At 44.8% G+C, this 12,831-nt stretch overlaps 1 protein-coding gene across 1 annotated transcript in view; it reads left to right on the top strand.

Moving 5' to 3' along the window:
- CDC27 (cell division cycle 27) overlaps positions 1–12,831 on the top strand; it is a 275,220-nt gene that overhangs the window by 244,832 nt on the left and 17,557 nt on the right. The window contains 1 exon segment of the mRNA XM_033918006.1: positions 11,179–11,359. Coding sequence (XP_033773897.1) covers positions 11,179–11,359 — 181 coding nt within the window.

Here is a 12,831-nt window from a genome sequence, read left to right as displayed (position 1 = left end):
AGTGCCTCAAGATCAATCTACACACTCTATGCAAGGAGTTGAGTCCTTTGCGAGTGCCTCGAGATACAGCTGCACAAGGAGCTGAATCCTTATCAGTGTCTCAACTTTAATCTCTAACTTCCAGCCCTACCTCTACGCATAAGGCATTACCTTCTCGAGGCACAGGGCGAAGACTCCTCGACATTCTTTGTCAAAGCTGGTTTCAAGGATTCGAGTTCACGACCTTGTTCTCCGAGGCACATTTCATCTCCACACCATTTCTCGAGACATTCATTGAGGCCCAGGTCTTCTCGAGACAAACTTCGTCTCTCGAGGCATCGAGACTCCTCGAAGCAACCAGCTTCCTTGTTGAGGAAATCTACTGCAGAACCACAGCATTCTCGTCAGTCAAGTTCTTCTCCTACAAGGTTTTCTTCACCAGCTGGTTCTTCCAAATGGAAATATTCTGCTTCTCCGGCTCACTCCAGAAGCAGTTTTTCCTTGGCTTCTTTGCCTATGGATTCAGACCTCAGGTATCAATATTTCAGAAAGGCTTCCCTTCTTTCTCAGCTATGAGAGGTACTTAGAGGGGCTCTCGTTCACCTTCACCTTAACATGGCCACCCCTCTTCTTTGTTGTCCTTTACCAAATTTCTATGCCAAATGAGTAAAGATCTTAACATCACTTTGGAGTCTGATCAAAATACTTTAAATGAGTGTTTAGAAGAACTGGGTATACCTATTCCTCCTAGGGATTCATTAAAATTACCCATGAATATCATTCTCACTCAAACTTTCAAAAGAAATCTGGTTCACCATATTCCGTTCCTGCTGTGCCAGCAAAACTGGAATCTCGATATAAAATGATCCACTGTAAGGGATTTGAAAAGTCTCAACAATCCCATCAATCTCTTCTCGTGTAGTCTTCGTTGAAAAGAACCAATGCGGCCAAGATCCATGCGACCATCCCCATCTGGCCGAGAGGGAAGAACCATGTATAAGTTTGGCCGTCAGCTGTATCAAAGTAATATGATGACAAATAGAATTTTATACTACAACTTTGTCTTTACAGCATATCTCAAATATTGGCTCAATGCTATACCCAATTTCTTCAAGTAACCTCCCAGAACATTGCCTGTTAGAGTTCCAGCATATGCATTCCACTCTAGGTCAGCTTCACATGCATATGGTCCAGGCTGCATATGACACTTTTGAGATGTCCTCCAGGGTCACTGCTTTCTCTGTGGCAATGCGCCGTCTAGACTGGCTCCACACCGTAAATAGGGACCAGAATCTACACGATCGACTGGCCAATATCATGCCAGGGCAATGAGTTGTTTGATGACTATTGAGGCAGCTACAAAGCTCTTATCTGAGCAGGAGAAGTCGTTTGCCTCCATCTTCAGGCCGAAGCCTTCCACAGCAGCATGTGGGAGAACTGTACCCGAGCAACCCATGAAGAAAGCCTGGTTGAGAGAAGAGAAGACACCCCTGCAAATTCTGGAGAGACTGAAACTGAGATAAGGGACGATCGCACACCAGGAGAAAGAGGGAGACTACATGGGGACATCCCCACCCGAAGAGCAGAACACAACTTCAGGAGTATCGTAGGAGGGAGAAGATTGGTCCTATACCATGGATGTGGACCTAGGACCCCCCAAGGAACCCCCGAATAAAGAAGATGGGAATCATCGTGGGAGAATCCATAGTACATCATGTGGACAGCCACTTCAGAAGGAAGAGAGGACCAGAATCGTCACCTGCCTACTTGGAGCAAGAGTGAAGGATGTGACAAACAGGATCACCAGGATCATAGACAACGTAGGGGAGAGGACACTGCTGTGCTTAATCACGTGGGAACCAACGATGTGAGTGGACGGAAGTACGATAGGGAAGAGATGAGCTAAAAACCTGGCTCTTCTCTAACATGTAATTTATTTTCCCTTACTTTTCCACTCAATTTATAAACTTATGTAAACCTTTTCCTACCCTTTCTCATTTTTAAGTTCTTGTAAACCGTGCCGAGCTCTACTTCCATGGAGATGATGCGGTATATAAACTTAAGGTTTAGTTTAGTTTAGATGAAGGGCCGACTCTGCTCACTAGGAAGAAAACTTAACATAGAAACATAGAAATAGACGGCAGATAAGGGCCCACGGATCAGGAGGTGAAGGTGGCTTTCTTAGAGATCCTCCTGGTACCAAGAGCGGATGGAAAGAGACAAGGGGAATGGCAATCGATCAACGCCTGGATGAGACGATGGTGCGAAGAGGAAGGCTTTGACTTCGTGCACAACTGGACGGCGTTCTGGGGAAAAAGCAAGTACTACAGAAAGGACGGACTACACCTCCACAAGGAAGGAGCAAGAGTATTGGCAGGAACATGAAGAGGGTCATCGAGAAGGCTTTAAACTAAAGGACAGGGGAAAGCGACAATCGACCACCAGTGGATAGCCCGGGCGACAGGATGCCCCGAAGAAGGAACTACGGACAACTACTCAGACACGGGAGGGGATGACCACCAAGCAAATAAGGGAGACAATGCAAGAGCAGAAAAAGGTACCGTGAAAGAAATAGTAGAGACTGCTAAGCTTAGAAAGTCCAAGAAGGTAGCACAAAGGGAACTCAAATGTATGTATACGAATGCTAGAAGTTTGAGAAACAAAATGGGAAAATTAGAAGCAATAGCAAAAAACAACAAACTGGAAATCATTGGCATAACAGAAACGTGGTGGAATGACGAAAATGAATGGGACACAGTACTACAGGGATACAAACTATACAGAAGAGATAGAATGGGGCAGTAAGGTGGAAGTATAGCCCTGTATGTTCGAGAAGGAATAGAATCTGTTAGAGAGGCTATGACGGAAGAGAAAGAGAAGCTGGAATCCCTCTGGATCAAGATTCCCAGACACAACAGTGCTGACACAAAGATTGGCCTTTACTACCGACCACCAGAGCAGAAGGAGGAGACAGACTTGGAAATGATAGAGGAAATTAAACATGAATGTAAGACAGGAAATGTCATAATCTTGGGGAACTTCAATTTCCCGGGGATAGACTGGAACCTTGGAACCTCTAACCGTGGCAAAGGAGGCAAAGTTCCTGGAAGTGCTAGGAGACTGCTTCCTGGAACAAATGTTAGGAGAGCCGACGAGAGGAAACGTCACCTTGGACTTGGTCCTAAATGGGATTATGGGACTGGCAAAGGAGGTAGAAGTCACGGTCCCCCTGGGGACGAGCGATCACAACATGATCAACTCAAACTTGATGTCAGAAAGGGGAAAGATTCCAAAACCTCAACTATGACTTTAAACTTTAAAAAGGGAAGATACCCCAATTGAAAATTGTAACTTTTATCCTTTCCTTCCCAATCTCACGTTTGTTTATGACATAAGAATATTGTTAAATGTGTACCTCTTTTATCTTACTATATTTTTTATTTGTACATCGCTTAGTGATTCTTATAGGCGATTTATCAAATTTTATTAATAAACTTGAAACTTGCATGAGAGCCATGGTGAAACAACGGATCAAGAAAAAGATGGGCAAAGTCAAAACGGTAGATAAGGCATGGTCCCTACTGAAAAATACTATCATGGAAACACAAAGCCTCTATATTCCGTGGATTTCCAAAGTAAAGAAAACTAAAGGCAAAGGAGAGCCAGCATGGCTTACCAGAGAGTGAAGGAAGCCATAAAAGTAAAAAAGGACTCCTTTAAAACGTGGAAACGCATGAAAACAACCGAAGCTTGGAACAAACACAAAGAAGATCAGAAGAAATGTCACTGGGCGGTGAGGGTTGCCAAAAAGGACTACGAGGAGAAAATAGCGCAAGAGGCCAAAAATTTCAAGCCCTTCTTTAGAATATGTAAAAGGGAAAAACCCCCGCAAAAGAAGCAGTGGGACCGCTGGACGACCTGGGAGGAAATGGGTGCCATCAAGGATGACAAACAAATTGCAGACAGACTGAATTCCTTCTTTGCATCTGTCTTATAAAAGAAGGACATCGCAACAATACCTGAAACAGTGAAAGTGTTCAAGGGAGTCGTAGAGGATAGCCTCACCACAGTAGAAGTGGACTTGGACCAGATTTACCACCAGATCAACAAACTTAAAAGTGACAAATCTCCTGGACCGGACGGAATTCACCCGAGAGTCTTAAAAGAACTGAAAGTTCAAATCGGAGAACTACTGCAAAAACTTGCCAACCTATCAATTAGAACAGGACAGATACCGGACGACTAGAAGATAGTGAACGTCACGCTGATATTTAAAAAGGATTGAGAGGAGTGCCAGGAAACTACAGACCTGTGAGCCTCACGTCTGTCCCTGGAAAAATGGTTGAAGCGCTGATAAAAGATAGCACAGTCCGGCTCTTAGACACATGCGACCTGATGAGAGCCAGTCAACATGAATTCAGGAAAGGGAAATCAAGTTTGATGAATTTACTTCAATTTTTTGAAACAGTGAACAGATAAATTGATAGTGGAGAACCAGTGGATATTATATACTTGGACTTCCAGAAAGCGTTCGACAAGGTTCCACATGAAAGACTTCTCAGGAAACTACAAAGCAATGGAATAGAGGGAGATATACTAAGATGGATAAGCAAATGCCTGGAGAGCAGAAAGCAGAGAGTGGGCATAAATGGGAAGTTCTCAGACTGGGAGAAAGTGACTAGTGGTGTACCCCAGGGCTCGATACTTGGGCCCATCTTATTTAATATTTTCATCAATGACCTAGAAGAGGAATCATCAAGTTTGCAGACGACACAAAGCTATGTCGTAGCAATCAGATCGCAGAAGGTTAGTGAGGAACTCCAGAGCGACTTGAGTCGATTGGAGAAATGGGCAGACAAATGGCAGATGAGGTTTAATGTGGAAAAATGCAATGTGATGCATTTAGGCAGAAAGAATAAGGAACACAAGTATAGAATGTCAGGTGCAACTCTGGGAAAGACCGAACAAGAAAGGGACCTGGGCGTACTTATAGATAGGACATAGTAAACATAGTAGATGACGGCAGATAAAGACCCGAATAGTCCATCCAGTCTGCCCAACCTGATTCAATTTAAATTTTTATTTTTTTTTAATTTTTTATATTTTAAATTTTTCTTCTTAGCTATTTCTGGGCAAGAATCCAAAGCTTTACCCGGTACTGTGCTTGGGTTCCAACTGCCAAAATCTCTGTTAAGACTTACTCCAGCCATTGAAGCCCTCCCCTGCCCATCCTCCACCAAACGGCCATACACAGACACAGACCGTGCAAGTCTGCCCAGTAACTGGCCTAGTTCAATATTTAATATTATTTTCTGATTCTAAATCTTCTGTGTTCATCCCACGCTTCTTTGAACTCAGTCACAGTTTTACTCTCCACCACCTCTCTTGGAGCACATTCCAGGCATCCACCACCCTCTCCGTAAAAGTAAAATTTTCTAACATTGCCCCTGAATCTACCACCCCTCAACCTCAAATTATGTCCTCTGGTTTTACCGTTTTCCTTTCTCTGGAAAAGATTTTGTTCTACGTTAATACCCTTCAAGTATTTGAACGTCTGAATCATATCTCCCCTGTCTCTCCTTTCCTCTAGGGTATACATATTCAGGGCTTCCAGTCTCTCCTCATACGCCTTCTGGCGCAAGCCTCCTATCATTTTCGTTGCCCTCCTCTGGACTGCCTCAAGTCTTCTTACGTCTTTCACCAGATACGGTCTCCAAAACTGAGCACAATACTCCAAGTGGGGCCTCACCAATGACCTGTACAGGGGCATCAACACCTTCTTCCTTCTACTGACTACGCCTCTCTTTATACAGCCCAGCATCCTTCTGGCAGCAGCCACTGCCTTGTCACATTGTTTTTTCGCCTTTAGATCTTCGGACACTATAACCCCAAGGTCCCTCTCCCCGTCCGTGCATATCAACTTCTCTCCTCCTTCCTATTATTAATCCCCAAATGCATTACTCTGCATTTCTTTGCATTGAATTTTAGTTGCCAGGCATTAGATCATTCCGCTAACTTTTGCAGATCCTTTTTCATATTTTCCACTCCCTCTTCGGTGTCTACTCTGTTACAAATCTTGGTATCATCTGCAAAAAGGCACACTTTTCCTTCTAACCCTTCAGCAATGTCACTCACATACATATTGAACAGGATTGGTCCCAGCACCGAACCCTGAGGGACTCCACTAGTCATCTTTCCTTCCTTCGAGAGACTTCCATTAACCACCACCCTCTGGCGTCTGTCCGACAGCCCGTTTCTGACCCAGTTCACCACTGTCCTAACTTCAGCCCTTCAAGTTTGTTCAACAGCCTCCTATGAGGAACTGTAGCAAAGGCTTTGCTGAAATCTAAGTAAATTACATCTAGCATATGTCCTCGATCCAACTCTCTGGTCACCCAATCAAAAAATTCAATCAGGTTCGTTTGGCACGATTTACCTTTTGTAAAGCCATGTTGCCTCGGATCCTGTAACCCATTAGATTCAAGGAAGTACACTATCCTTTCTTTCAGCAACCCTTCCATTATTTTTCCAACAACTGAAGTGAGGCTCACCGGCCTGTAGTTTCCTGCTTTTTCCCTGTGACCACTTTTATGAATAGGGACCACATCCGCTCTCCTCCAATCCCCAGGAATCACTCCCGTCTCCAGAGATTTGTTGAATAAGTCTTTAATAGGACTCGCCAGAACCTCTCTGAGCTCCCTTAGTATCCTGGGATGGATCCCGTCTGAAATCGTCGGTGCAATGTGCGGCGGCGGCGAAGAAAGCAAATAGATGATAGGCATGATAAAGAAGGGAATCGCGAGAAGATCGGAGAAAGTTATAATGCTGCTTTATAGAGCGATGGTCAGACCACACTTGGAATACTGTTTCCAGCATTGGTCTCCATACCTAAAGAAGGATATAAAACATTCTGGAGAGGGTGCAGAGACGAGCAACGAAGCTAGTGAAAGGTATGGAGAACCTGGATTATGAGGAACGACTTAGGAGACTGGGACTGTTCTCACTTGGAAAGAGGAGACTGTGAGGGGATCTGATCGAGACTTTCAAAATACTGAAAGGAATCGACAAAATAGATCAGGAAAAACAGTTATTTACAGTGTCCAATGTGACACGTACAAGAGGACATGGACTAAAGTTGAGGGGGGACAAGTCCAGGACAAATATCAGTAAGTTCTGTTTTATGCAGCGAGTGGTGGACACCTGGAATGCTCTCCCAGAGGAGGTAATTGCGGAATCCACCATTCTAGGATTTAAGGGTAAATTAGATGCACATCTCCTTATGAGTGGCATAGAGTGATACGGATAAGGGTAAACTAGATGTACATCTCCCTATGAGAAGCATAGAGTGATATAGGGACTAAATATATGCCAGGATACACCTGGCGGGGCTTCTGCGTGTGCGGATCGCCGGACTTGATGGACCTAAGGTTTGATCTGGAGTTGGCAATTCTTATGTTCTTATGCTTCCTCCATCTTACCAGAGGCATTATCCTCAGAAGGCAGCACCTTATTCAAGTCCTCCTCCTAAGAAACCACAGCAGCAGCAAACCTCAGACTCCTGCTGCACCCAAGGTCTCTCAGTCTTTTTGACCATCTAACACAGAGCATAACCTCAATCGTTCTGCCTCTGTCCTGTCTTTTTCCCATATGGGGTCGTCTCCATCATTTCTATCAAAGAATGGGAACTCATTACATCTGACCTCTGGGTCCTCACAATCATCAGGGAAGATTACTCTCTTCACTTCCTTCAGATTCCACCAGATCTTCCCCCAAGAGGGTATCCTTCCAATCCGTCCCAGACCACCCTTCTTCAGGAAGCTCAAGCTCTGCTTCATCTCTGTGCCATCGAGGAGGTTCCTCTGGAACAGCAGAGCACGGGGTTTTACTCCCATTACTTCCTTGTCCTGAAGAACACGGGGGATCTGCGACCTATCCTGGATCTCAGAGCTCTCAACAAATTTCTTGTCAGAGAAAAATTTCAGATGCTGTATAGCATCCTTGTATCCCTTTCTAGATCACAATGATTGGTTATGCTCTCTGGATCTCAAAGAGACTTACATTCACATTCCCATTCATCCAGCCTCTCGCAAGTTCCTCAGATTTCGGGTAGGAAATCATCAATTTCAGTACAGAATGCTGCCTTTCGGCCTGGCATCATCTCCCAGGGTTTTGACCAAGTGCCTAGTAGTGGTGGCAGCAGATCTCCAGATCTTCCCCTACATGGACGACTGGCTCATCAAAGATGCAACATCTCAGGAAGTTATTGTAGCGACCCAATTGACTATTTGGTTCCTCCAACATTTGGGGGTTTGAAATAAACTTTCCAAAATCCCAGCTACAGCCCTCTCAAAACCTACAGTTCATTGGAGCTGTACTGTACGCTGTGCAACTCAGAGCATTCTTTCCGCAACAACGTCAGGATACTCTTTCACTTTTGCCTCAAAGTGTCATGCCTCACTTCACTCTCACAAGATACATGATGGTTCTCCTAGATCACATGGCCTCTACGGTTCACGTGACTCCTTTTGCCAGACTTCACCTCAGAATTCCTCAATGGACCCTGTCAACTCAGTGGGCGCAGGTTTCCTATCCACTCTCTCAGCACATTACAGTAACTCTTTCGTTGAGCCAGTCTCTCCACTGGTGGTTGCTCTCCTCCAATCTCTCCAGAGGTTTGCTGTTTCAAATGCCCCCTGATCAGAAGGTTCTCACAACAGATTCCTCAACCTACACTTGGGGGGCTCATCTCGATGGTCTCTGTACAGATCGTCGGAGCCACAGCAATCTTTTGGAACTCAGAGCGATTTTCAACGCTCTCAAAGCTTTTCAACATCTTCTTCACGATCAAGTAGTCTTCATTCGTACAGACAATCAAGTCGCCATGTACTATGTCAACAAGCAGGGAGGAACAGGAATCCTCCCTCTTTTCCAGGAAGCTCAAAAAGTTTGGAATTGGGCAATTCTTCACAATGTCTTCCTGAAAGCAGTCTACATTCAAGGCGAGAAAAACTGTCTGGCGGACAAATTGAGTCGTCTTCTACAACCTCACGAATGGACACTCAATTCCTCCCCTCTTCACATTTTTTCTCAGTGGGGAACTCCTCAAATAGATTTCTTTGTGTCTCCCCACAACAACAAGTTGCTTCAGTTTTGCTCCAGGATCTACTCTCCTCAACGCCTGGAGGCAGATGCATTTTCTTCTGGAATGGACCAGCAAATTCCTGTATGAGTTTCCTCCATTTCCTCAAGACACTAGTCAAACTCAAAAATGAACAATGCCACCATGATTCCCATAGCTCCTCGGTGACCCAGACAACCTTGGTTCTCCTTCTACTTCAACTCAGCAGCAGGGAGCCACTACTTCTACCAGTTTTTCCGCCTCTACTTACACAGAATCGGGATTCTCTGCTTAATCCCAACCTGCAGTCTTTGCACCTGACAGCTTGGTACCTTTCAACGTAACTGCCAATTTTCATGTTCTCTCAATCTATCAAAGTCATTTTAGAGGCTTCCAGGAAGCCTACCACTAGGCAATGCTACAACCAGAAATGGACTAGGTTTTCTGCTTGGTGCACTCTTCATCACAAGGAGCCTCAGTCTACCTCCTTGTCTTCAGTTCTGGATTACCTGTTGCATTTATCTCAATCCAGTCTCCAAATAAACATCCATTAGAGTCCATCTCAGTGCAATTGATTGCTTTTCATCAGCCCTTGGAGGGGAAACTTTATCTGCTCGTCCAGATTTAAGAAAGGTATTTCAATGTCAAGCCAGCTCTCAAACCGCGTCCCGTGATTTGGGATCTCAATGTTCTTGCTCAGTTGATGAAGGCTCTATTTCAGTGGTCCTCAAACACGTGGCCCAGGGGCCACATGAAGCCCACCAGGTACTATTTTGAGGCCCTCAGTATGTCTATCATAATCACAAAAGTAAAATAAAACAGTTTCTTGATCATATGTTTCTTTAGCTATAAATGACAATATTATTATTAAGACTTAGCCAAAAGGAAAGATTTATAAACTATAAAGGAGTTTTATCTCATGCAAAATTGTCAGTTCTTTAATAACACATGAACTATTTTTTCAGAGGCCCTCCAAGTACCTACAAATCCAAAATGTGGCCCTGCAAAGGGTTTGAGTTTGAGACCACTGCTCTATTTGAACCAATGGCTTCGGCTCATCTGAAATATCTCACTTGGAAAGTGGTCTTCCTTATTGCTCTCATGTCCTGCTCGCAGCGTAAGTGAGCTACAAGCTTTAGTAGCGGACCCACCTTTCCACAGTATTCCATCACGACAAGGTGGTCCTCTGTACCCATCTTAAATTCTTACCAAAAGTTGTTTCAGAATTTCATCTCAATCAATCCATTGTACTTCCAGTGTTTTTTCCAAAGCTTCATTGTCATCCTGGAGAAACAGCTCTTCATACTCTGGACTGTAAACATGCTTTGGTCTTCTGCTTACAAAGGACTAAGCCACAAAGATCTTCTACTCAACTTTTTGTGTCCTTTGATCCAAATAAGTTAGGACATAAGTTTCCAAGCACACCATCTCCAACTGGTTAGCTGCTTGCATCTCTTTCTGCTATCCTCAGACTGGACTGCATCTAGTAAGTCGAGTCACAGCCCATAAAGTTAGAGCCATGGCGGCAACTGTAGCTTTCCTTAGATCTACTCCTATTGAGGAAAACAGCAAAGCTGCCACTTGGTCCTCGGTTCATACATTCACCTCTCATTATTGTCTGGATCTTTTTCCAGACGAGATGGCCACTTAGGCTAGGCAGTTTTACAAAATTTATTCTCCTGATTTGCCAACACTCCCACCATCCCATTCTGGTTAGCTGGAGATCACCCATATGTGAGAATATACTGCCTACTTGTCCTGGGATAAAGCACAATTACTTACCTTAACAGGTGTTATCCAGGGACAGCGGGCAGCTATTCTCACAACTCACCCACCTCCCCTGGTTGGATTCTTAGCTAGCTATCTGAACTGAGGAGACGCGCGCCCTACCTCGGGCGGGAAGGACCTTGTGCATGCGCGGTGTGGCAGTCGCAAAATTTCTAAAAGTTCTTCAAGCAAGTCTGCTTGTGAAGCTGTCCGCATCGGTGCTCCGTGGATGATGTCACCCATATGTGAGAATATCTGCCTGCTGTCCCTGGATAACACCTGTTACAGTAAGTAACTGTGCTATGTTGTTGCAGGTTTACAAGAAACTGGGGCAAACCCATCTAGCTTTGATGAATTTCTCATGGGCGATGGACTTAGATCCCAAAGGCGCCAACAACCAGATTAAAGAAGCCATTGATAAACGCTACCTACCAGATGACGAAGAGCCAATAACACAAGAAGAACAAATCAATGAGCGGTATCCTTATGAATCAGGTTTGTTTTTTCTTAAATGCCATATCCATTAACTAGTAAATTGTGAGCCTGCTGGAGACAGTACCTGATAGAAAAAAAATTGTACACTGCCCTGAACTTCTCTAAGACAGGGCAGTATATCAAATGCCAATAAACATAGTAAATGAGCAGATATTATTGGGCAAGTGAAGGCAGTGTTTGATTTTGTTCTTACTTCAGCTTTGGACAGGGTGGATTTAAATTAAATCACTGCTCAGAAAGACTTGATTTAAATCATGGTTTTCTTCAGAAAGGCTCATTTCTTGCTGGTAATATTTACAATCAGATGAAGGTTTCATTTTTTACAGTTATATTTAAAATTCTTGTACAATAACCTCTGGAATCTACAAGATAGGGTTATATATCTCTTTCAGCTTAGAACGGCAAAGAACTCTAGCCCAGGGGTGTGCAACCCACGGGCCGCATGTGGCCCAACAAGAAGTTTTGTGCGGCGCAGCTTCTCCCTCCCTCCCTTTTGTGCCTCCCTCCAGTGGGTAGGTTTCTGGCCTGCTCTCTTGCTGCAGTCATCCAAGGGCAGCGTCAGCTCCTCGTATGCAATCTGCGGCTGTGTCAGAAGCGTTTCCTCTGATGTCAGAGAGAAGGCTTCCGAAGCAGCCGTGAATTGCACGCGAGGAGCTGATTCCACCCGCGGATGACTGCAGCATGGGAGCCAGCCATAAAATAAACACTCGCTAGGAAGCATAGAAGGAAAGTAACGCTTTCAGCACAGGCGCGGATCGCCGACAGCCATAAAATAAACGCTTCTAGCACAGCCGTGGGTCGTATAAGGAGCCAATCACCACCGCATACAACTTTCACCAGAAAAACAATTGCAGCAAGTGAGACGGCCAGAAGATAAATACCTGCCGGAGGTAGGCACAGAAGGGAGGGAGGGAGAAGGTCATGTTGGGACTCTAGAGGGAGGGAGCATAAATTTTGGACAAATGATAAAGGAAGGAAGGAGGGACTGAAGAATGGAGGGAGTGAGGAGGGAATAGTAAGGGAAAATTGGGTGTCTGAGAGAGGGAAAGAGATGGTGCTCATGGAGAGATGAAGAAAGAGGAGAAATGTTGGGTAGAGAGAGGAGGGAGAGAGAATTATTGGATATGGTGGTGGGAGAGGAGTGAGGTAGAGATGCATGGGCATGGAGAGAAGGAGGAGAAGCCTCTGGACTGGTTTTTTGTTTGTTAAGTACAGAGGGGGAGGGTATTAAAAGAAGTACCAGATTGAGTGTGGGGGGAGAGCTTATTGGGCCAAAAACAGAGGACGGAGAGAGATGGTGGGCAATGGTCTAAAGGGAGAGAAGTTGGAGCTGGGGTGGTATGAAGGAAGAGGGAAAGAAATACTTGATGGGAGAACTATTGGGGGAAAATGGAGAATGGTGGGACCTGGGGGATGCAGGCAGGCAGAGGGAGAGTTGGATTGGGGGCAGTTGGGAAGAGAAATGGAGAGAA

Source organism: Geotrypetes seraphini, chromosome 13 (assembly GCF_902459505.1).
Source record: "Geotrypetes seraphini chromosome 13, aGeoSer1.1, whole genome shotgun sequence".
NCBI lineage: Eukaryota > Metazoa > Chordata > Amphibia > Gymnophiona > Dermophiidae > Geotrypetes > Geotrypetes seraphini.
The sequence above is the reverse complement of the archived record's forward strand: the minus strand, read 5'-3'. Positions and strand labels throughout refer to the sequence as shown.